At 45.5% G+C, this 24,550-nt stretch overlaps 1 protein-coding gene across 3 annotated transcripts in view; it reads left to right on the top strand.

Moving 5' to 3' along the window:
• Window positions 1-24,550, top strand: part of DOK4 (docking protein 4) — a 45,405-nt gene that overhangs the window by 10,876 nt on the left and 9,979 nt on the right. For 2 of the 3 annotated variants that reach the window (XM_056862611.1, XM_056862609.1), the window contains exons 2-5: window positions 9,926-10,033; window positions 18,490-18,604; window positions 19,735-19,854; window positions 22,086-22,275. In XM_056862611.1, coding sequence (XP_056718589.1) covers window positions 9,926-10,033; window positions 18,490-18,604; window positions 19,735-19,854; window positions 22,086-22,275 — 533 coding nt within the window. Of the gene's footprint in view, window positions 1-9,925; window positions 10,034-18,489; window positions 18,605-19,734; window positions 19,855-22,085; window positions 22,291-24,550 lie in introns of all 3 variants that reach the window. The other variant, XM_056862610.1, reaches the window with a different exon arrangement.

Raw genomic sequence — 24,550 nt, 5'->3', positions numbered from 1 at the left:
CCTGGCATTTTGGGTTTGGCTCTGCCATTTTGTAGTTGGCTCCATCTGCAGCAGCCATTCTACTGATGGGCCCACCACCCTGTGTCAAAATTTGAAAGGTGCCCTCAGGCTCAAAAAGGTTGGGGATCCCGGGATTAGATAGAGGCAGGTCACTATATTGGTCTGAAGCAAAAACTGTCTAATATCTTTCATTAAGACCACAGTAAGGAGCTCCGTGGTGCGGAGTGGTAAGCTGCAGTGCTGCAGTCCAAAGCTCTGCTCACGACCTGAGTTCGATCCCAACGGGAGTCGGTTTCAGGTAGCCGGCTCAAGGTTGACTCAGCCTTCCATCCTTCCGAGGTCGGTAAAATGAGCACCCAGCTTGCTTGCTGGGGGTAAAGGGAAGATGACTGGGGAAGGCACTGGCATACCCTGTAAACAAAGTCTGCCTAGTAAACATCGGGATGTGACGTCATCCCATGGGTCAGGAATGACCCGGTGCTTGCACAGGGGACCTTTACCTTTAACACCAAACAGTGTGCATGTTTTTGAGTTCTGCAAATCTCTTCATCAGGCTGAATGATCTTTTTTTAAAGGAGGGAGGAAAAAAACAATATTTCAGGCCACGATTTAACGCCTCTTTTCTGTGCTCTGTGTAGAGTGCCAAGCAGATTTGCGTAGATAAAATGGTGCTGGGTGGAGCAGGTTTCCTTTGGCCTTCTGGAAAAAAAAGGAACAAGGAAAAAAAGGGGTGGGGGAGGTCTCTCCAACCAGAAATATAAAAACCAGACGTTGATCAAATGTCTCTCTTGCACCAAATGGAACACATAGGCCCTCTAAAAGGGTGAGCACAGGGAAAATGTGGTAGTCGCATATTATTTATTTACATCATTTGTTCTCCACTTTTCTCCTACTAGGGACTCAAAATAGCTTTCAGCATTCTCCCCTGCCATTTTATCCTCACAACAACCTTGCGAGGTAGGTTAGGCTGAGAATTCGTGGCTGTCTCAATGTCACTCAGCAAGCTTCCATGGTAGAGTGGGGGTTTGAACCTGGCCTCCCAGATCCTAGTCTAGTACTGCACTGTGCTGGCTCTCTTTGAGTTGGTGCCTAGGCAAATACGTAGTCAACAGAAGCCAGTAGGTAAGCTTCCAGATCAACCCTGTATTTGTAACATGGTTCACTTCCCTGAATCATCTGCTCGGAGTACTCTAGGATAAGCTTGAAAGTATATCATCTACTGTCTTTGTCCAAGAAGACACAAAAGGGTCAAGATCAGTCCATTTTAAAAGATCAGGAAGAAAATCCTGATGTAGTAGGAAAAATCTGAATGTCACCACACCTTTCCATGCTAACAAGGAGATGGAACCCAGACCAGCCTCCAATTATAAATTGAAATCTGAAATACTTGAAAGATGGCATGAAATGCTTGAAAGATGGCATGAAGAAATTTTGATTGTAGAGATTCAATTTTAGAGGAAAGAGCAGGAAACCAAATTGGGGCTCCGCAAAGCAGAAAGGATCTGATTTTTGCCTTATAGACTTCCAGAGCAAAAGGAATAAATGATCCTCCAGAATGATAAAAGAATCTCATAATTGCACCTAAGTGTACTTCAGTAGACTCAAGGAGACAAAAATAATGAAATTTTCACTTATTGGAAGAGGCAAAATGAAAGCCTAAGTAGCTGAAATTCGACGCTTGCTCAATCCTATGCCCATCCAGAATCTAGTGGTTTACTTTTCTTCGTGATGGACATTACTGAAAACACATAATTTTGGATTTAGCATAGTTAAAAGTAAGCAAATGATCATGACAGTACAAAACAAAAGCTTGGAGAAGATGTCTTAAGCCTACCCTCGAGCAAGAAAGAAAGGCTGCATCATTTGCATAAAGTAGAATTGGTGTTGGGTGAGCAGCCAAACTAGGCACGTGGGAATGGTTGGAGCAGCCCCAGAGGATGTTCCAGGTTTTTCCATGGAGGTGGGGGGAGATAAGAATACATCATGCCCTAACCTCCCAGGTGGAGAAACCTTGCAGCAAGTGGCAGACTGGCCAGGGTGTCAGCTTGTCCGATGGCAAGTGGGCCCTGTGGGCCCCTGATGAAGTGGGACCCCTTAAACATTAGACAATATGTTAAAAACGTTAATGACCTTTTAGCAGTTTGAAAATACAATAGATTTATTTTAAATTAATTTTAATTATAACACTCTGTATTTACATTTAGTATCTACTGTATACTGCCAGCAATGTGTACAATCCATGTACACTGTAATTACTAAAAAATATACATTTATTTCACACACAAAAATAATTGTACCCTTTTTCCACTTATGTATTTTTTGAAAATTTTATTTATTTCTTATAAAAATTAAATGATAGCCTTATGGTTGTCTCCTGGCAACCAATATTTTTAGGCCCAGTCTGCCACTCCTGGCAGCATCACCAGTAAAGAGTCAAGCTGCCTTTGCTGCTACCCTGACTTGCCTAATGCCAACTGTGCTTTCTGCCCCTGGGGCCGGGTGCCTTTCCATTGCCGCACATTCGAGACCGAAAAGGACTACTTGGAAGATCCAGCCACTGTCATCTACCCCTATTAATTTTTTCGACCAAGGCCTGAAGATTCTCTCTCCTCCACTATTGCTTACCAACTGAGTCAATTTATAGATACTGGGTACCAATAAATAAAAGGGCGCTGGTGTAAGTTGGTGTTATCTGTCAATCTTATCTGTTGTCCGGAAGAATGCCTTATTACAGCATTTAAACTGAAGAGTATTAATTTGATAGCCATGCTTTAGTTATATCGTCGTATGTGAGACCCTTCTGAGCGAGAGGGAGTACATGTATGCACTCTTGCTGTTATTATTATCATGCCAATAACGGTGACTGACACTATACTATTGCTTACACCCATATAACTCGGATATTTGGAGGGTGTCACCATTTCCCCCAAGGATTGGCCTTTTTTACACAAGGGGGGGAGGCATTAACTTACGGACTCGTGGGTGGGGGGTGATTATAAAACCATTTGTCCCACCGGAGAACCTCATATGTCGAGACTCCCATTTTCTACCTTCTGCATATATGTTGAAATCATTGGATCTCCCCCTGTTATTTTAGCTGTTGGTTTTCGCATTTTGCATTTACCGTTTTGTTTTGTGTACCATCATTTATTTCCTAGGTGGTTGCGGCTAGATTTTTTGTAGCTTATTGTTGTATCAGTTCTTGTTTTGCTTTGTAGTTAGATATTGCCATTAGTTCTTTTTAGACAGTCGGGTGTAATTAGATAGTTTATTCCTTGCGGTATTTATTAGTATATAGTCCCCTGTGCTTAGATTATGCATTTACTTGCCCTAAACAGCTTCCCAATTAACCATTTGTATTCCCTTTTTTGGTTTAATAAATAATTTAAAAAAATTTAAAAAAAGAATACGTGATGCCCTGATCTGTTTGCTGTACACATCCCTCCCCATTTCCAACCTTTGTCTTGTGTCTGCATGGGGACTTGGCGGTCGCCCCTCAGGACTTCACAGGCGGCAGGTGTCGTGGGCTTTGATGCCTGTGGCCGGGGCTAGCTTCCCCTGACAGCTCGGCAGAGATGTTTTCTTTTGAAGAGCAGGCCCTTTGAACACAACCGGAGATGCGCCGGAGGTGGGCCGTGTGGCGTGCGCTCGCAGGAAGCCATGCTACGTGCCAAGCAGCCAGTGCGCTCCCAGGGGGCTCGTTACGCGCCGGCCAAATTGGTCAAGCATCGGTTTCCCAGCGTCCAGGGCAGTCCGGAGAGCACGGCCCTTTCGCACCGGATTTCCTTTTGCAAAAGCTGCCGTGCTCTTAGCGATCATATCGGTCCCCTGCCGTACCCGCCATCACCTTGATGCACTTTGAGGAGATGTGACCCTCGCCGTCGCTTGTGGCTGCTTTGGGGAAAAAGCTACACATCGTGTGTGTGTGTGTGTGTGTGTGTGTGTGTGTGTGTGTGTATGTATGTAGGGGAGAAATCTTTCCTCAGGAATCCAGGCAAGTGATGTGAGGCTATGCGCAATTAACTTGGGGGATTAATTGCCTCAGGACGGCTTGGGATGCGCCTCTGGCTAAGGGCCTGTTCAAACACTGCGCCGTTCTAGTGTTGCTCCTTGGGGATTCGTCGGAGGGGAGGGAGGATGCGCGCGCTGTGATTCTGCAGAGCATCGAACAATTGCAAAATGCAGCAGAGGAGGCACATCTCGTCTTCCCAAGGAGCCGAGTTTTAATTTTGAAGAGCCGAGTTTGAATTTGGGAAAGCGCCAGCCTGCTACCTCGCATCGTTTGTCGGAGGGGGCCGTAGCGTCATGCATCGCGACGACATAGCGCGGCGCGTTGTGTCAAAGGAGATGTCACGAGGAAGAGGATGGGAGGAGAGGCAGAGGGGGTGGCGGCAGGGCAGCGTGTCACGCACCAACTAGGTTTGGCCTTTAGATTCTGATCTTGGTGGTTTGTGAATCTGACGTCACAGTCTTGTCTCGACTGGTGCTGCAAGTCTGTAAGGCGCTACCTCTGGATAGCTCAGCTCTTTGCAACCGGGAAAGGGACAGATGGTCTGAGTCAGTCTAAGGCCGCTTTGTGTGTGTTCAGGGGAGATAGTTCTGTCACTTAGAGGAGGGCAGGGGGCTGTTCCTGATGGCAGCAGAGGATAGGACACGCAATAATGGGTTTAAATTGCGAACTTGTGTTATCGAGAGCACAAAAAGGAGAACCTCTTCAGCTTCCCATCTGGCTCCCGAGATCCGGCACCCGTTTGGACCATGCTAATCCTAAACAGGTGCTTACTTGGACTCTTTTCTAAATACTATGTCAAGGAATGGGAGTGTTACCCATGTGGCAGCCAAGACAGTGGTTTGAGCCCACCCAGAAAGAATTTGGAATTCCTCTTTGGAGTCGACGCAACCAGCTGGAGAGAACATTGGTTTGGATGTGGGAAGCCGGCTTTCAGAGCTCTGCTTCACTCGGAAGCTTTCAGGGTGGCCGTAGGCAGGCCCGCTGTCTCCGTACATGCCTCACGAAACATCTCAAGCTTCTTTCTGCACTTGGAGTAGAAGCTCTCTCCTTGAGGACAACCCTGCACAATCATCCCTTCAGTTTTTCAATGCCTGAGCCCCCTTCATACTCTACATTTAGTGTGAATAGCAACCCCCAGCAACGGGCTTTCAATGATCAGGGGACTAGAGCAACTGCCCTATGAGGAGCGGTTAAAACGCTTAGGGCTGTTTAGCCTGGAAAGAAGACGGTTAAAGGGAGACATGATAGAGGTCTATAAAATTATGCATGGTTTGGAGAGAGTGGACAGAGAGAAGCTTTTCTCCCTCTCTCATAATACTAGAACGTGGGATCATCTGTTGAAGCTGGAGGGTGAGAGATTCAAAACTGATAAAAGGAAATATTTATTTACACAACGGATAGTTAAATTGTGGAACTCCCTGCCCCAGGATGTGGTGATGGCTGCCAACTTGGAAGGCTTTAAGAGGGGAGTGGACCTGTTCATGGAAGAGAGGAGTATTCATGGCTACTAGTAAAAATGGATACTAGTCATGATGCATCCCTATTCTCTCCAGGATCAGAGGAGCATGCCAAATATATAAGGTGCTGTGAAACACAGGCAGGATGGTGCTGCTGCAGTCGTCTTGTTTGTGGGCTTCCTAGAGGCACCTGGTTGGCCACTGTGTGAACAGACTGGTGGACTTGATGGACCTTGGTCTGACCCAGCATGGCTTTTCTTATGTTCTTATGTTCTTAAGGCAAGTGAGAAGCAGAAGTGGTTTGCCAGTGCCTCCCACTGCAGCCCTATTCAAGTACCAACCCTGCTTAGCTTCCAAGATCTGACGAGGTCGGGCTATACCACGATGCCTTCCCTGCATTGTGAATACTACAGGGTAGAGAATGAAACAGAATTTATTTCACTGATCAGTGTACAAACTTTGGTTTGCTCAGTCACACACCTGCCCTCCCTGTAACACCTTTGCTTGTCTGACCCTCGTTGGCCAAGGGGATGGAATATCTGTTTACATTTTAATGTAGCTCAATTTCCCGCTGCGATGACAGTTGCCAAGTTCACCAGACTCTGGAGTGACAGCCAGTGTGGTCTAGCAGTTAGCATTTGGGATTAGGCCTACAGAGACTCAGGTTCAAATCCCCATGAAACTGTCAGCATGATCTTGTGCTGGGCATTTGCTCTTGGCCTAGTCTGCTGCACTGGAATGTTGTGAGAATAAAATGCAGGAGCAGAGAACCTTGTATCTCTGGAATGGACTCCCTGAAGAGGTCAGGAGAGCATTTGTATTAGTCTTTTTCAGGAGACTGCGTAAGGCTGCCCTATTTATTTTAATAATACTTCCTTTATACCCCTCCTTTTTCCCCAGTGGGGACCCAAAGCGACTTCACATGGTTCTCTTCTCCTCTATTTTATCCTCACAACAACCCTGTGAGGTAGGTTAGGTTGAGAGTGTGTGAGTCGCCCAGCAGGCTGCCACAGCAAAGTGGGCATTTGAATCTGGCTCTCCCAGATTTGAGTACAGCACTATGACCACTATATCACGCTGGCTATTTATAGGGGATTTTGTGAATAGGCAATTTTTGTAATGAGGAATAAGCAGTTTTGTGTTTTTTTTTTTTAAATTACACTTGAAACTGGATACATAGAACAAAGTTATTAACATGTAAATACATACAAAAAAAAGAGAATTACATAGAATCCCTCTGAGTGATCATATCTTTCCATACTTTCTCCAGCATCCTGATACTTCTGAAGAGGTGTTAGCTTAAAGAAAATATAGAAATCCTTAACTTTTCCCCACTTTTCTCCTTAGGGTTTTTTCTCTTCCAAAGCAGTTTTGATTATTGTTTTATGCAAGTTTTGATTGTCACAGTGCTGGTTACTGGTTTTTTTTGTGAGCTGTGATTGACAGCAGGGAAGTCTTTTAAATAACAAAATTATGTGCCACCCTGGACTCCTTAGGAATGGGAGGGGGGGATAAAACAAATAGATTTGGGTGCTCCTGAGCATGCATCCCTGAATGGCAACCAGAGCCAGGGAATGCTATCCTAAGATAATGTGGTCCCGGATAAGCCTGCTCTTGCGTACGTACCATTTGAAGCACGAGCAGGCGAAATGTGCTTCCCATGCTCTTAGCGATCGCACCAGTCCTATCCTTCCCTCCTCCTTTGCTTTTTGAAAAAAACCTAACCTTTTAATTAAGTTTTAAGGCAGATATAGAGGAATAATCAAGAGATTGTCAGTTCCAATGAGTCCTCCTAACCTTCACACATCGAAGTCTGTAACCAGCTTCACAATATCTAATTAACTGGTGCAGAGTCAACAATGTTGTTCTACTGGGGAATCGATGGGATAATGTTCCTCTTGGTGGAGGAAAGATGGCTCTAGGTAGAAAGGAGAGAGGGAGCCAGGGGTGTTTTTCTGGCTCTCTGGCACTTGTCCCTGGATGGAGCTCTCTTGTGAGATCTGGTGTTCTGCAGGCAGCTGATGCAATTCTGCCTGGGCTTGTGCCCCTGAGTGATTCAGCACTAACTTTGCACTTCCTTGTTGCCAGGACATCTCTGACTTGATGTTAAAAGGCTGTTCTGCAGGTGTTAAGGGTCACCCTGACATGCTGGAAGATAAGGACAGAGAGAGACCCTGGAGATCCCCGGTTCCTTATTATGTGAGAGGAAGTGTGGAGTAGTGGTTACAGTGTCAGACTGTAATCTGGGAGAGCCAGGTTACGGTCCCCACATCCTGTCACAGTAGCTTGCTGGGTGACCTTGGGCCAGTCACCCACTGTCAGCCTAACCTACCTCGCAGGGTTGTTGTGGGATAAAATGGAGGAGAGGAGAATAACGTACGCTGCTTTGGGTCCCTAGTGGAGAGACAGGAAAAGAAGAACCTGCTGTCGAGTCACAACTGACTTGTCCACTGGGCGTTCCGGGGAAGAGATGAGAGAATGTCAGACAAAATGAAAAAAACCTTTACCCGCTGGTGGAAGACCATGTTAGAGGGAGACAGACAAATCTCCCTGATGAGGGAGTCACACATGATCACATGAAGCTGCCTTATACTGAATCAGACCCTTGGTCCATCAAAGTCAGTACTATCTACTCAGACCGGCAGCGGCTCTCCAGGGTCTCAGGCAGGGGTCTTTCACATCACCTACTTGCCTAGTCCCTTTAACTGGAGATGCCGGGGATTGAGCCTGGGACCTTCTGCATGCCAAGCAGATGCTCTACCGCTGAGCCACAGCCCCTCCCCAAATTTCGGTGCCACAACTGATAAGGCCCTTCCTTGGGTTGCAACTTGTCTAGCCTAAGATGGCAGGGCAACCCGAAGCAGAGTCTCCGAAGATGATCGTAGTGATTAGGTAGGTTTATATGGGAGTAGCTGGTCTTTCGGTTATGCTGATACATAGGCTGCGGAGGGCTTTGAAGGTCAATACTGGGATCTGCTGAAGACAGGTAAATTAAAATTATTTACCTTTTATTTAGGTTATGTATAACCCACGGGTATATGGGTATGCCAGTAATTCCCAGTGTGACGTGTACCATTGGGTTTCCTGGTAACGGCATCATTTTCTCCCCAAAATAAAGAACCAGCCCTGGATTTCCTCCAGCGCTCAAGAGCAAGAAATACATCGGAAGAGCCCATTTAGAAATTTCTACCCTGCATCCTAGGATGATGCTTGGCTTGCAGCCTCCCAAAATTGGGGTCCCCGGGTGAATGTTAGAGGTTGTGGCCATGAAACCGCAGACTTTGATCAGGAAGAAATCTTTGCTCCACCACAAAGCTCGCTGATCTTGGACTAGTCTAATTTGCCACATATGGTTATTACAAGGATAAAATGAGGACACAATAATAGTATTCTAGCCCTAAATTTCTTCGATGAAGGTCTATAAAGGCAATGAACAGGCAATCGTGATGGGACAAATCTACTCCAAAAAAAAAAAGACTCTGCTCAGCTGTGATCTTCTTGTGATCATTGGGGTGGCTCAGAGTGATGTGTGCCTTCAGTGATAACTGGTGCTGTGTAGTATGTCTAACAGAGGGTGCGATCCTATGCATAGTTAAACCCAATCTAAGCCTGCTATGAGTTGTGAACTGGTTCAAATTGCAACCCTCCCATGGGGGAGGCAAGCCACTCTCCTTTCTGCCCCTTCCCCTTTCTCCCATGAGCAATATAGGGGTGACAATGCTGGCCTACCTTACAGGGCTGTTTTAAGGACAGTAGCACATGGAACATTCAAAAGCATGGTAATGACGCTAAGCTTGATAATATGCTTGTATTTGGCCTTATGTACTTGCTTAGTTACCCTAGGATACCTTTGAACTTGTGTCAACCTCTTATTTCCCCTGGTATGTTCAGGTAGCAACCAAAGTGAAATAAGAATGTCAACCACATTGTGGGTTCTTTTTTCATCCTTTTTCATCTTGGAATTTGTGATTGTGTGAACACACATAGGATTACCGTCTTAAGTAGGTGGACATAATAGTTCCTCACCAAAGAGAGAGACCCACGAAAGAGTTAAGAAGCTGGGGCTGCAAAGCTCTTGTCAAAGGCTTTCACGGTCAGAGTTCATTGGTTCTTGTAGGTTATCCGAGCTGTGTGACCATGGTCTTGGTATTTTCTTTCCTGACGTTTCGCCAGCAGCTGTGGCAGGCATCTTCAGAGGAGTAACACTGAAGGACAGTGTCTCGACACTGTCCTTCAGTGTTACTCCTCTGAAGATGCCTGCCACAGCTGCTGGCGAAACGTCAGGAAAGAAAATACCAAGACCACGGTCACACAGCCCAGATAACCTACAAGAACCAATGCAAAGCTCTTGTTCAGGTCGATTATTATCAGCTCTGGATAACCACCCTTAACTTCTACACCCTTTGCACTTCCTCCATGTAAGCACACCTTTTGTTTCTCCCCCATCCCCGGTCAGATTTACCGGCGTTGCTGGCTGGTGTTTCGGAAATCTTCCAGCAAAGGCCCCCAGCGGCTGGAGAAGTATCCAGATGAGAAGTCGGTGTGTTTGCGTGGCTGCCCAAAGGTAAGTCTCTCTTCTGAATGTTGTAACTCTTGGCCTGGAGGGAGTGTAGTGGGGAACTGTCCCAATTTCCCCTCAGCTAGTATTGTATGCTTACATCCTTCACAGCGAGGGTTCCCTTTAGGGAGAGGCAGAAGTGGGCAACCTCCTACACGCAGCTGACTCGCAGTTGGCCTAATTCAGTGACGTTCAGCAACATTTCCTACTTCTGCTACGTTTCTCATTATCGTTAAATGCCTCTCCAGGGCACCATTGGGGTCCGTGTGACGCTTCATGCAGGAAAAACGCTGCCCAAGGGAGCCCCAGTGGCAAAAAATAGCACGTTTATGTTTTGAAAGAGAGTGGCCTCTCTTTCCAAGCCTTTTGCTGGTTATCTCTGGCCTTCCAAGTCATAAAAACATAAGAAAGGCCCTGCTGGATCAGACCAAGGCCCATCAAGTCCAGCAGTCTGTTCACACAGTGCCTCTAGGTAGCCCACAAACAAGATGACTGCAGCAGCACCATCCTTCCTGTGTTCCAATATAATAGGCATGCCCCTCTGATACTAGAGTCCTGGCTCCCCCTGCACCTAAGTTGCTTCTAATGCAAGGACCTTCTCCACTAATCTATAAACACACAAATACATAGAATCATAGAGTTGGAAGGGACCACCAGGGTCATCTAGTTCACCCCCCTGCACAATGCAGGAAATTCACAACCTCCCCCGCACACCCCCAGTGACCCCTACTCCATGTCCAGAAGATGGCCAAGATGCCCTCCCTCTCATCATCTGCTTAAGGTCATAGAGTCAGCACTGCTGACAGATGGCCATCTCGCCTCTTCTTAAAAACCTCCAGGGAAGGAGAGATTACCACCTCCCAAAGAAGCCTGTTCCACTGAGGAACCCTTTGTTAGAAAATTCTTCCTAATGTCTAGATGGAAACTTTTTTGATTTAATTTCAACCAGTTGGTTCTGGTTCAACCTTCTGGGGCAACAGAAAACAACTCGGCACCCTCCTCTATATGACAGCCCTTCAAGTACTTGAAGATGGTGATCACATCACCTCTCAGCCTTCTCCTCTTTTACTTTTACACTTTTGAGAAAAAGAACAAAACAGGGCCAGCAGTAGAGGGAGGCAAGGTTGATGGGGCCATGGCTCAGTGGTAGAGCATCTGCTTGGCTTGCAGAAGGTCCCAGGTTCAATCCCCAACGTCCCCAATTAATACAATCAGGTAGGAGGTGATGTGAAAGACTCTACCTGAGACCCTAGAGATTTGCTGTTAGTCAGAGTACACAATGCTGACTTTGATAGGCCAGTGGTCAGACCTCTTATAAGGCAGCTTCTTCTTTGCATAACTTAGTGGTGATCAGCCTAAGTAGTCCTGACTACCTTAATCTCATTAGAGCCTGGAAGCGAAGCAGGCCATGGTTAGTACTTGGATGGGAGGACACCAAGGAAGACTGGGGTGGCTATGCAGAGGCAGGCAATTGCAAACCACCTTTTCTCATCTCTTGCCTTGAAAACCCCATGGTCCTGGGGTCACCATGAGTGGGTTGTAACTTAGCAGCACACTATTATTGTTGTTGTTGATGTTAACATAGTGGTAGACCATCTGCTTGGCACGCTTAGGGTCCTCGGTTCAATCCCTGGCATCTCCACTTAAACGAACCAGGTATTGGAGATGTAAAAGACCTCTGCCTGAGTCCCTGGAGAGAGTAGATAATACTGACCTTGATAGATCAGACTCAGTGCAAGGCAGCGTCATGGTTTCACCTGCACAGGGTCTGCCACGGCAACTGTGGTGCCATTCTTGCTTGGCAGGGAGCACCCAAGAAGATCAGAATTAGGCCGCAACCACAGGCTACAACAGGATGTGCTATCCTTTATTGCCAGTGGTTGGGTGGCTATTTACCTGCGTTGAAATTTCAGTTGCGCACCTGCTGTGGGCCACATCAAAAGTAGGCTAGACAGGAGCATGCAGTCTTTCTAAGGAGCATTGTTTGGTTAGGCAAATAGCTTTGATGAATTGAAGCATGTGTGCAGCTGCTCCCCTCCCCCCCAGTTTGTTGGCACGTTGATAGTCCCACTTGGCATATTGATGCCCTGATTTGGCAGATTCTCTTGTTTGGTTGATAATTAGAACCTCCTGGAGTTGAATTGCACAATTCCAGAAGATCCTATTATAGCTTCCACTAGATATTTTGGCTAAAGAACTTCAGTGATGCTTGAGTTTGCATCAGTGACATGTTCAGGCTAGCGTTGCACAACTTTCGTTGAGACTGCATCCCTGGGGTTCCTATCCTTTTCCTTTTCTCCTCCTTACAGATATTTAATCACACTTATGGAACATTCCAAAAATCATACAGAATTTGGGAGAAAGGTCTATTCCAGTTTCTGGAAAGATGGTTCACTGTTCTCCTCTCGATTTCTTATAACAGGGAGTCACCTTGAGAGAACTCACGGAGCTCTCATGCTGAACTGTCACTATCAGTCCGTCCTAGAGACGTTATCAGCATTTCCTATGAAAGAAACCTTATAAAAAGAATTACACAAAACCCAGCCAGTCATCTTTAATAATGCACCAGTTGGCAATATATCAAGTTTTATACATGGGTAGGTGTATATGTGCAGTCTGTCCTTTCACAGAGCAGTTGTGTACAGCAAAGACTGCTTATCACTGGGCTGTCCATTCCAACTGATTGATCATAAAGAAAGCCAAACAAAGAGTTGGATCCTGGGAATCTGTTCTGCTAGCAAAGCACTTTCCTCCAGTGGAAAGCACCTTCCCTGACACAGAAGCTTCTGGAGTTAAGAGAAGAGGCCTTCTGCTAGAGAAAAGCCCCTCTGGTCGGGGCATGGATCTGCAGCGTCCATCCCTTGGTCAGCAGCTACTTTGCATGATAAATGCTGAGGATTCTGGATGCTTCACAGCCATCTTGACTATTGTAAACTAAAGGTAACGAGGAACCGACTTTTGAAACAATGTCAAACTATATAACTGGTCTAGGAAAGCCGGAAAGAGAAACATGGAAACTTAAAAAAAGCAGGCATGCAATCCAGGTTCCTTTGGGACCATAAACACCTCTCTAATGCAAATCACAAATAGTGTCTCAGCTGAAACAAACCACTTTTATCTTCTGTGCAAAGGAAGCTATGCAAAGATACAGTGTTAGAAATGTATATATTTCTGCCAGTAAATATATTAAAACATCCATTGCTTACCTCTAAAAACTTTAAACTGAAAATAACTATGTTCCTGATAAAGTGGCAATACTTGTTCTAACTTCATCTGTCAATGCGCACTATTTATTCCCCCTTAATTACAGAGGCGATTTGCATAATGGCTTTACAGTTCTCCTTGAAGATAAATGTATGTTATTATTCAAAATTTGCTGACTTATTGATAAAGACATGACTACTATTAATATAATATAATTTAATGTAAAAGGATTGAGTAATCCCATCAAAGGAAGAAGAGTTGCTACTACAGTTAAGGAAGATAAATCTGATACATCCTTGGTATACAAGAGCCGCCTCATAGTTTCCAAGCTGATAGACTCTAAAAGATCCTTGGTTTTGAATTCATTACATAGAACCTGGCTCCTCAAAGTCTAGAGGAGTTGTGAAAAAGTTTGATTTCGACTGTTCATAAATACGTGGAAATCCCAGAGGTAGATACAAGGGCTATTTTCCAATTTAAAATAAGCCACTGTTATATTAGCATTGATATATTCTCTCACTGTAAATCATATACCCCTCCCTGACAAAACTTTAGACACCCTGAATAACTTTAAGGAAGGTGAAATGATCATAGGAGGAGACCTGACTGTTGTATCTTCTTTAGTTAAAACTGGCTCTGTCAATAAAAATAAAAATCACCTTCCAAGCATTCAAAGTTGAAATATGTTTTAATAAATATAATTGATTAGACTTCTGGAGGAAAGGTAATCCCAAAGCTTAATGTTTCATGTATCGCTCAACGATATAACTTGTGAACCATAAACCGCAGCTTGAATCCTATGACATAATTCCCCTCAGTGCTTCTCTGCAGACGCTGCAGAGGCTGCTTTCTGCTGTGGTCTTCGGAAAACATTGATTTTGCACATCCAGGAGAGGAAGCAGGCATTGCAGCGGAGAAAAGGGGGCTGAGTCAATAATAACTATCTGGGGCCATGTCTCAGTGTCCACGGCTGCTCAGCGGATGGATCAGCATCCCACGTCATTTTCATGGCATCTCAACCTCTCTTTACAATTAAAGGAAACCATTTCTGATAAAGCCCTTATCTGAAATCCATTAGTTCTTTAGTGGCAGAGAAGCCACGAAACATCCTTTGGGATACCAGGAAGGTGGTTCTGAGAGGTATACTAGTGAGGCTTCTAGGAAACATCTTCTTGAAGAAATCAGAATACTGGGGGGAGGGGAACCCACAAAAGATTGTGTGTGTGTGTTAAGTGCCGTCAAGTCGCCTCCGACTCATGGCGACCCTATGAATGAAAGTGCTCCAAAATGTCCTATCTTCGACAGCCCCGCTCAGATCCTGCAAATTGAGGGCTGTGGCCTCCTTTATTGAGTCAGTCCATCAGCAGGAACAGAGGAAGACCCAACAAGAGATGGACAAAAGATTATGCAGTAATAAAATGTATAGGCTGCTTCCTGGTAAAGAAGCTTGACTTTAAACATTAGAAATTAATGAAGCCCAGAGAGCAACAGCTCAATTTAATCAAAACTATTATGTGTCTGGCATAAAGGTAAAGGCAGCCCCTTGTGCAAGCACCGGGTCGTTACTGACCCATGGGGTGACGCCGCATCACAACATTTACTATGCAGACTATGCTTACGGGGTGGTTTGCCATTGCCTTCCCCAGTCTTGTACACTTTATCCCCAGCAAGCTGGGTACTCTGGCATACATGGCTTTAAAAGGGGATTAGATTGAGACGCGGAGGAGAGGCCCATCAGTGGCGACATGGCATGGTGACTAAAGAGAACCTCTGTGTTCAGAGACAATAAACCTCCGCAGATTTGTTCTAGGAGGCAACGTCAAGGCCTCTGTGCACCCATTTGTTGGCCTCTGTGCATTGGCCTCTGTGCACCCATTTGTTGGTCCCTCAGAACAACTGGTTGTCTGCTGTGTGAAAGAGGATGCTGGACTAGATGGACCGCTCGTCTGCCCCAGCAAAGTATCTCTTATCTTTAGGGTTGCCAGGTCCCTCTTCACCACCGGCAGGAGTTTTTGGGGGCAGAGCCTGAGGAGGGCAGAGTTTGGTGAGGGGAGGGGCTTCAATGCCATAGAGTCCAATTGCCAAAGCAGACATTTTCTCCAGGTGAACTGGTCTCATACATACATACTTCATTCCCAGTCATAGACCATGAAGTATATGAACTGATCTCTATCGGCTGGAGATCAGTTGTAATAGCTGGAGATCTCCAGCTACTACCTGGAAGTTGGCAACCCTACTTATCCTATTTCAGCCATAGAAATCTGTGGCAGAAATTATAACTGGCGTGTGATAGGAACACCTTTGGAAAAAATGCTCTTTAGAAAAATTAGCTTTACCGTATTTGATTGCCCTAAATCCAAGCAAGTACTGATGTTTTCTTTAATATTTAGAACCCGTTTATTTCGGTTGTCGACTCGCAGTGGTCGTTCCACAGTGTCTCCTGCCAGGAACCCGTGGAAAGACATCCTTGTAGCATAAATACGGCACCACCTTTCATTAGCACTGTAATAACATTTTACTATTCCATTTATTAAAATATTTTGATCCTGCCTTGCCCCATGACTCTAGGCGGCTTACCGTAAATAATTAAAACATTTGGCGGCAATAGGACCCCCAGTTCTGCCCTCCACCGTCTCATAAAGCCTAATAAATTTCCTTCAGCCTAGACTCCAGTTAAAAGCCTTGGTAAATAAAACAGCCTTATGGTGCCTCCTAAAAGTTCCCAAGGCCGGCATTCCTCTCACCGCCTCAGGAATCCATTCCATAAAGTGGAAGCAGTTGCAGAAAAAGCATGGGCCCTTGCTGATGCTAGGAAGGGCGCTACGAATTAGGGAACAAACAGAAGGTAGCAAACCGAAGCTGTAAAATGAAGCGCATAGTTCTTTATGTACCCTGTCCCCTCCTTTCTCTTTGGCGTCGTATCATGTGGTCCTGTAACCATATGCGCTTTAGTACGCACCTCGAATAAGGGTACGGCAATTTAAGAAACGTTTTGAAATAACTGGTTTATTTATTCATTCCTTTAAAACGCGGATATACTTTTTTTTTTCTTCCTTCAGAGACCTGCTCGAGGCAGCTCGTGAAATAGATCAGGATAAAAGCGTAAAATCATTACAGTTCAAAACCATTGAAAACTCAGCCAGTTAGAAAACACCAGAAACATACAAGCAGCATAAAAACCCAGGATAACCAGGGAGAAAAGAACCTGCCCCCAGCTAACTTATTGTACATCACTGATATGAGGTGTGTCGCTATAAACCACAGTCAGGAGAGTTGTTTAAAAACTGAATACACTTTTAAAAAAAAAGTAGCATGGATTAATACTAGTAATGTGGTTGTGCATTTCCATCCTTTGTGTAAGGGGATTCTCACTTTTAGTGCCCTGATTTTTTCCAAGTTGAGAGCCTCTGTGCATACCGTGATCCCAGAGACTGCTAAAAAAGAACAGTGGGTAACCCATTGGCATCTTTTCATACAATGGTGTCTCCATTCCTCCTTCACTGTGAATTAATTACAATATTGTTACCACCACCCCCATCTTTCCATCCACATATAAGACCCTCAAGAGGCTTACAAAATTATGAAAAGTTGCAAACCCACCCCTTCCACCCCGTAGTATTTAAAATCAACTAATAGCACAAGAGCAAATCCTCCAAAACATAGTAAATCAATGAGAGCTCAAACCAGCCTTTTTCCTTTCCTTTATTCCATTCTTTATGTGCGAGGACCAACAGGTCATGAGCAAAACAAATTCAGTACATTCCATAATACATAAATAACCACCATACAAAAATATAAAATCTAAACAGTACAGTTAAAAGGAGGTATCATTAAAAGCCATAGACAATTTGCCATGGCGAGGGTTACATTTGGATCAGTATCAGCCAATAACTTTGCAACTATATCTTGTTTTACGACAGGTCCCCACCTCTGAATGTATATTGTGATCCATTTGTCTCTGGTGAGATCATGCTTTTTACAATCTACAAAAAAATGCCAAACAGCGTCCAAACTCCCTGATCCACAATCACAAAGTCACTTGGAAAAGGGGACCCGCTCAGACCAGCCCGAAGCACATGAAAAATCAGATTTCAACTACCACCTGGGTCCAAGGTCATGCTGAAATAACAGCACCTTGACCTGTTGTCTAACGGTGCACAGCGAGGGAGCCAACCAGGCCTGACCAGCCAGAAAACTCCAACGCTAGGGTGCTGCTACCAAGAAGGCCCTGTACAGTGTGCCCACTGGCTGTATCACTGATGGCAGTGGAACACTGATCAGAGCCTCCACTGAAATCCTTAAGAGATCCAGATCCCAAACCATTTATGGCACTGGTTCCCAACCAGGAGTCCGTGGACCCCCAGGGGTCCGTGAGAACTAAATTAAGGTCCGTGAAACAAAGTTATAAACCCATAATAAATTAATATTTTCAATTAAAAGTTCTCTATTATAAATATATATATTCAAATATTATTCTAAGCTTAATGTTTAACTAATAGTTATGATTAAAGTTTATTTTCAAATTCTCAGAATTTTTATTTTGAACCTTGGGGTCCCTGCACTGAACAAAAAAGTCCTAGTGGTCCCTGGTCAAAAAAAGGTTGGGAACCACTAATTTAAGGCATTAAAGGTCAAAACCACCAGTATGAATCAGGCCCCGAAACTGACCAGGAAACAATGGAGATGGTTGATGTAATGTGGGTCCCCAAAGGCCCTGGTCTGTTTTTGCTCCTGGTCACACTGCCATCACCTTGATCATCCACAAGAACTCCCAAGCTGATTCTCAGTGGTGACCATAACCCCATCCAAACAGGCTACACACTTATTTCTGCCTCCTATGCAATTCCGCGGAGGGAAGGCAGCATGGTATAGCCCGATCTCGTCAGACCTTGGAAACTAAGCAAGGTTGGTACTTGGAAGACCTCCAAGAGAGACTCTGCAGAGGAAGGCAATGGCAAACCACCTCTGCTTACTGACTTGCCTTGAAAACCCCACCGGGGTTGCCATAAGTCAGCTGCGACTTGACGGCACTTTACACACACACATGCAATTCCCCAGAGGGGCGCCATGAAGTTGCTTGTTGAAATTTAAGACAGAGGAGCTAGTATGCAGTAGGGCAGTGGCCAAGCACTTAGGGTTTGGGGCAGGGATTCCCTTCCTCATCTAAGTGTTGGAAGACGGGAACTAAAACCTGTTGGGTTGCGGGGGGAGGTGTTCCAGGAAGAGGAGCTACCACAAAGAATCTGGATCCTTTACAGGTCACTGAGATCAGCAATGTGAAATGCATCACGAGGCTACCCAAGGAAACCAAGCGGCAGGCCGTGGCTATCGTTTTTACTGACGACTCAGCTCGGACGTTCACTTGTGAATCCGGTAGGAGACTAATATTCAGTTACAGAATGTCTGGTGATAGATCACAATGGGTAACCGTGTCAGTCTGGGAAAAGCAATAGAAAAGAACAAGAGTCCAGTAAAACCTTAAAGACTTAAGAAAATTTCTAGGCTAGTAATTTGCATTGAGCCCTGACCTGGATGGCCTAGGCTAGCCTGATCTCGTCAGATCTCAGAAGCTAAGCAGGGTCAGCCCTGGTTTGTACTTGGATGGGAGACCACCAAGGAATACCAGGGTTGCTGTGCAGAGGCAGGCACTGGCAAACCACCTCTGTTAGTCTCTTGCCATGAAAACCCCAAAAGGGGTCACCATAAGTTGGCTGCGACTTGACGGCACTTTACACACACACAATTTGCATTGAAATATTAGAATGTAATGGATTAGTCATCACTTACCAAGTGCCTTTAATTATTTTGTAAAATACTGCACTTAGTAAGGCAATAATAAACCATTATAGGGCATCATTAAGAGTTAGTTTCAGAATTTAAAGGATGAGATTGAAGTTGATGTTTGTGTATATTATCTTGTTAAAGCTTGGACGCAGGCATGTATCTGTTCTTCTCCTCTTTATCCCTTTATCCCAGCGTGGCGTAGTGGTTAAGAGTGGTGGTTTGGAGCGGTGGAGTCTGATCTGGAGAACTGGGTTTGGTCCCCACTTTTCCACATGAGCAGCGGAGGCTAATCTGGTGAACTGGATTGGTTTACCTGCTCCTGCACGTGAAGCCAGCTGGGTGACCTTGGGCTAGTCACACTCTCCAGGCCCCACCTACCTCACAGGGTGTCTGTTGTGGGGAGGGGATTGTAAGCCTGTTTGAGTCTCCCTTAAGTGGCAGAGAAAGTCGGCATATAAAAACCAACTTTTCTTCTTCTGTTTCTGTATCCCATTCTATAAAATAAAAAAAAAATTTTTTTTTAAAGACTAACAAAATTTCTGGCAGGGTATGAGCTTTCGTGAGCCATAGCTCACTTCTTCAGAATTTCTGGTGGTTTGTGAGTGATGGCGTATATATTTAGAGAGGGAAGCTGTTTGTGTGTTTTTTGCATTTGCGTTCAGTAGCCTCTTCTGTGCAGTGGGACTGGATGCTGACTGAGGGCTGTTTCATTTTTGCAGAGCTGGAAGCCGAGGAATGGTACAAGACCCTGTCCATCGAGTGCCTGGGGGCCCGGCTGAATGACATCAGCCTTGGCGAGCCAGATCTGTTGGCGCCTGGAGTACAGTGCGAACAGACAGGTGAGGAGGGGCTTTGAGCTTGCCATGGCAGAAGAAGAGAACCGCAAGCTAGAAAAGATTACAAGGTGTGTACAAGAGACGTGGCAATATGCACAGCACCCCTTTGAGTTTCAGATTGTGACTTGGAAGCCTTGAAGGTAGTCCTGGAAGTCAGGCTGGAAAATTAGAAATGAACAAATCTTCGTTCAGCGAGGTGCAGATGAAGAGAGGGGGCAGAAGGCATGTGGGGACCGCGCTGTGTGTGGTCGTCAGGGCCTTTATGCTCAGGAAGTATTCAGTATGGAATCCTGAATCCTTTAAATTCAGGGTAATGAAAAGCTTGCCCTCCCCAAAATAAGATTAATCTGAAATTTTTTGAAGTGGGCTCCCCCACTGAGCCTTCTTTCTAAGGCCAGCCTTGAAGGAAACTATAGGCCACATCCTAGCAGCATTTCCTGCAGCTGCTATTTTAGGTTGTAGCACAGAAGAGGAAGTGTGAGAAATAGCATCTTGATTGATAAAAGGACCGTGCTCAGTGGTAGAGCATCCGCTTTGCATGTGGAAAGTCCCAGGTTCAATCCCTGGCATTGCAAATTAAAAGGATCAGGTCGGAAATGATGTGAAAGATCTCTGCCTGAGACATCAGCAAGTTGCTGCCAGTCAGAGTAGACAATATTAACCTGGATGGATCAGTGACCTGACTCAGTATAAGGTTGCGCATATGCTTTATGTGCAGAAGATCCTGGGTGCAATCTCTGGTTAGAAGGAGCAGACAGTATTAAAGTCTTGACTACATCCAAGACAGTTTAATGTGAAGGCTGTATTGGCGGTTGATTCTTGGTGGGACCGTAGCTCTGTTATAGAGCATCTTTTTCCCATGCAGAAAGTTCCTGAGTTCAGTCATCTCCAGCAAAAAGGATTGGGTAGTAGGTGATACAGAAGACCTCCACTTGAGATCTTGGAGAGCTGCTGCCAGGCAGAGTAGATTAAATTGACTTTGGCAGACCAATGGTCTGAGTCAGTATAAGACAATTCCAACTAATAGTGTGCATGTGCCAAAAGTACCCCTTCCATTGGCTATTTCAGCTGTGCTTAGCTGTGGATCTTCTATGGCTGCCACATGGACAGGTGTGTGTGGGGAGGATACACACTGCAGAGCCAGTGTGGTGTAGGGGTGTCAGATTCTGAGCAGGGTCTCTGGGGTTCAAATTCCCACTCTGGTGTAGGAGCTCACTGGATGACCTTGGCCTAGTCACACTATGCTTATTTACTTTGTTTCCTTCCCAATGGGGTCTCAAGGCAGCTTGCATTGTTCTCCTCTCCTCCATTTTTACCCTCACAACAAGCTTGTGAAGTAGGTTAGGCTGAGACTGTGTGACTGGCTCAAGTTCACCCAGTGAACTGCCCTGGCAGAGTGGGGATTCAGACCTGGGTCTCCCAGATCATAGTCTGACAATCTAACCACTACATCACAATGTCTCACAGGGTTGTTGGAATAAAATGGAGGGGAGGGGGACTGCATATGAAGTCCTGTGCTCCTTGGAGAGTGGGTGGGACAAATACTGAATAAACAAGTATGGGGTTGCTATAGGACTTCCAGGGAATTCATAGGATGAATGTGTTTGAACTATATTGAGACTCCACAGTTGTGGAGTCTTCCATTTGTAAAATGAAGAAGAAGAAGAGTTGGTTTTTTTTATGCCGACTTTCTCTACCGCTTAGGGAAGAATCAAATCGGCTTACAATCACCTTCCCTTCATCTCCCCACAACAGACACCCTGTGAGGTAGGAGAGACTGAGAGAGCTCTAAAGAGGGCTGTGACTAGCCCAAGGTCACCCATCTGGCTTCATGTGTAGGAGTGGGGAAACCAACCCGGTTCACCCGATTAGCATCTGCCGCTCATGTGGAGGAGTGGGGAATCAAACCCAGTTCTCCAGATTAGAGTCCACCGCTCCAAACCACCGCTCTTAACCACTACACCATGCTGGCTCTCTGTGACGGTGGCCTCCGTGTGGGCTGGGGTGATTAAAAGTTCCAGGATTAAAAGTTCCAGATTCACAAAGGGTAGCGGGTGTCCTTGTTTGGATTGGAGAGGAAACTTGAAGCGGGAAGTAAGGTGGCACAGGGGATGGAAAAGTGACCGACTTGCGATGGGCCAAGGGTTCTCTTCGGAACAGAACAGGCTGGGTAGCAGGCAAGCGGTCTCCACGAGGGTTCCATTGACCCCTGTCAATCGCATCTCCTCCTGCAGACCGGTTTAACGTCTTCCTGCTGCCGTGCCCAAACCTGGACATCTACGGCGAATGCAAGCTGCAGATCACCCACGAAAACATTTACCTCTGGGATATGCACAACCCTCGCGTCAAGCTTGTCTCCTGGCCCTTGTGTTCGCTGCGCCGCTACGGACGAGACGCTACGCGGTTTACCTTCGAGGCCGGACGGTATGACAAGCTCATGTAAAGTGGGGCTTCCTCCCATGCAGACTCTAAGCATACCCTGACGATCCAAGGAATTACTGTGTTTTGACACCAGGGAATGGCTGAAAGATTCAGCCCAATTTATTTACTTATTTCATTTGTATGCTGCCTTTCTCCTCAATGGGGACCCCCAAAGCACTATTCTCCTATCCTCCACTTTATCCCCACAATAACCCTGTGAGGCAGGTTAGGCTGAGAGTGTGTGACTGGCCCAAGGTCATTCAGCATGCTTTCCAGCACAGAGTGTGGATTGGGTCTCCCGGATTCTAGTTTGAGGCTCTAACCACTATACAATGCTGTCTCTTGGAAGAATAGTTGAGAATTGGCTCAAGGACTGTGTAAAAGAGCCTCTCCCCTCATCCCCTTCCTTCCTGCTCTTGTTACCTGAGAGGTGGAGGGGGAATCTCTGTACGTGTGAGAAGGTTTGCTCTAGTTGCCCCCCCCCCCCCGGCCGTGTACAGGGTAGCCTGCCACCACTCAAGCTGCACTCTTCCCTTTTCTACCTGAGGCTCGAGGGACAGATAGAGGTTGTGTGTGATTCAGCGCGTGTATGCATGAACTGACTCATGCACCACTCCCTCCGGTCAGCTAATTGTACCCCAGTCAGGAGTTTCTGGTTGATGCATGCATGGAATGAACGGTGAGGAGCAAAGGTGAGATTTTGACCACAGTTTGTAATCTTTAAAAAGCAAAAGATCTTTATTCACTAAAATACACTCTCAATTCACTACAGCGCAAGGTATTTGAAAACTATATCAAAACCTTGATGCAGGGTATCACAGAACTAAGGATTATTATTTTTTTAAGAGACATAGGCCACTTTCACACTTGCCGGATAATGCACTTTCAATCCACTTTCAATGCACTTTGAAGCTGCATTTTACTATGTGAACTGGCAAAATCGACTCGCAAATGATCATTAAAGTGTACTGAAAGTGGATTGAAAGTGCATTATTCCGCATGTGTGAAAGTGTCCTAAGTAAGTTGTGCAGTCATTGGTGTTACCTTGGCATTCCCTTCCTTGGAATGGATGCAAGCCTGCAGGACCTTTGAAAACATGCTAGTCAAATTGGAGTTCACTCCATTTGCTCCCTGTGCTTCTGATGGGGTGTCCAGATTTTTTAACCCTTCCTGTTCCAGCTGGGAGAGTTAAACTTTAACCTATCACGAAACTGGGAATGAATAGTGAATCCCCACATGTACTTTTTCTCCAATCAAATTAAGGTGTGCGTCCCAAACTTTTAATGACCTCACTCACTATGTCCAACTTGCCATCTGTCCTGGCCCTTCCTGGCAAGTGGCCAAATGGCCATCTGCATCTTCCCTATCTGTCTCCGTAAAGGAAAACTCATCTCATCCAAGCCTACAATTTGAGAAGTTTATAGTTTCATTCCCAGAGAAAGAATGGTTTCTCTGAATATTAATTAAGGGATCCTGCATCTCTCCATCATGACAGCAAGTAACTTAGGTCAGCATTTGGGAGATACACACCTCTGCCCTGTGGCCACCTTCAGCTGCTTCGGTCTGCATTTGTAAATTCTTATTAGAATGTTTAGGCACCCCACCTTTCCCCCAACAAAGTCAGGACCCAAGGTAACGCTGAAAACAATACCAAAAAATTATTTATCTTTTGCAGTCATTACACTACGAAACAGGAGAGGCTGAATAGCCCAGACTTGTCCAAGCTTGTTAGGGCTTAGAAGCTAAGCAGGGTTATTATCCATGAGTTAATATTTGGATGGGGGACCACTAAGGAAGACCAACATTGCTTTGTCGAGGAAGGCAATGGCAAACCACCTCAGCTCATCTCTTGCCTTGAAAACCCCATAAGGGGTCATCGTAAGTTGGCTGCAACTTGACGACACAATTTTATTTTTATATTTAAAACAGGTATGTCAGAGCTGTTCCATCAGGTCTTTTAAAAAGCTCTCTCTGGAAGCCCCAAGGGTGGTTGCCTGCTTCACCACTCCTGGGAGGCTGTTCCACAGCAACTGGTTGGCATCAGAGAAGGCCTGGGCTCATAATAATCTCACAAGCAAGGGGACTGCTGAGAGACCGTGCTGTGAGGGGCACGTTTACCACACGGGTTCATATTTACGGCTAAGGACTTATATGTTTCAGTCAGTCAGACTGAAATACTTAATGATAGGCTTTTTTCTGTTCGTATTCTTAATTTATCGCTATAGACTTCAGTGTAAGTTGGGCTAGAATGGAAGGAAAAGGAAAGTGAAGGGAGAGA

This window comes from Euleptes europaea, chromosome 17 (assembly GCF_029931775.1).
Source record: "Euleptes europaea isolate rEulEur1 chromosome 17, rEulEur1.hap1, whole genome shotgun sequence".
NCBI lineage: Eukaryota > Metazoa > Chordata > Lepidosauria > Squamata > Sphaerodactylidae > Euleptes > Euleptes europaea.
Note: the sequence above shows the minus strand (reverse complement) of the source record. Positions and strands in the feature narration are given on the sequence as shown.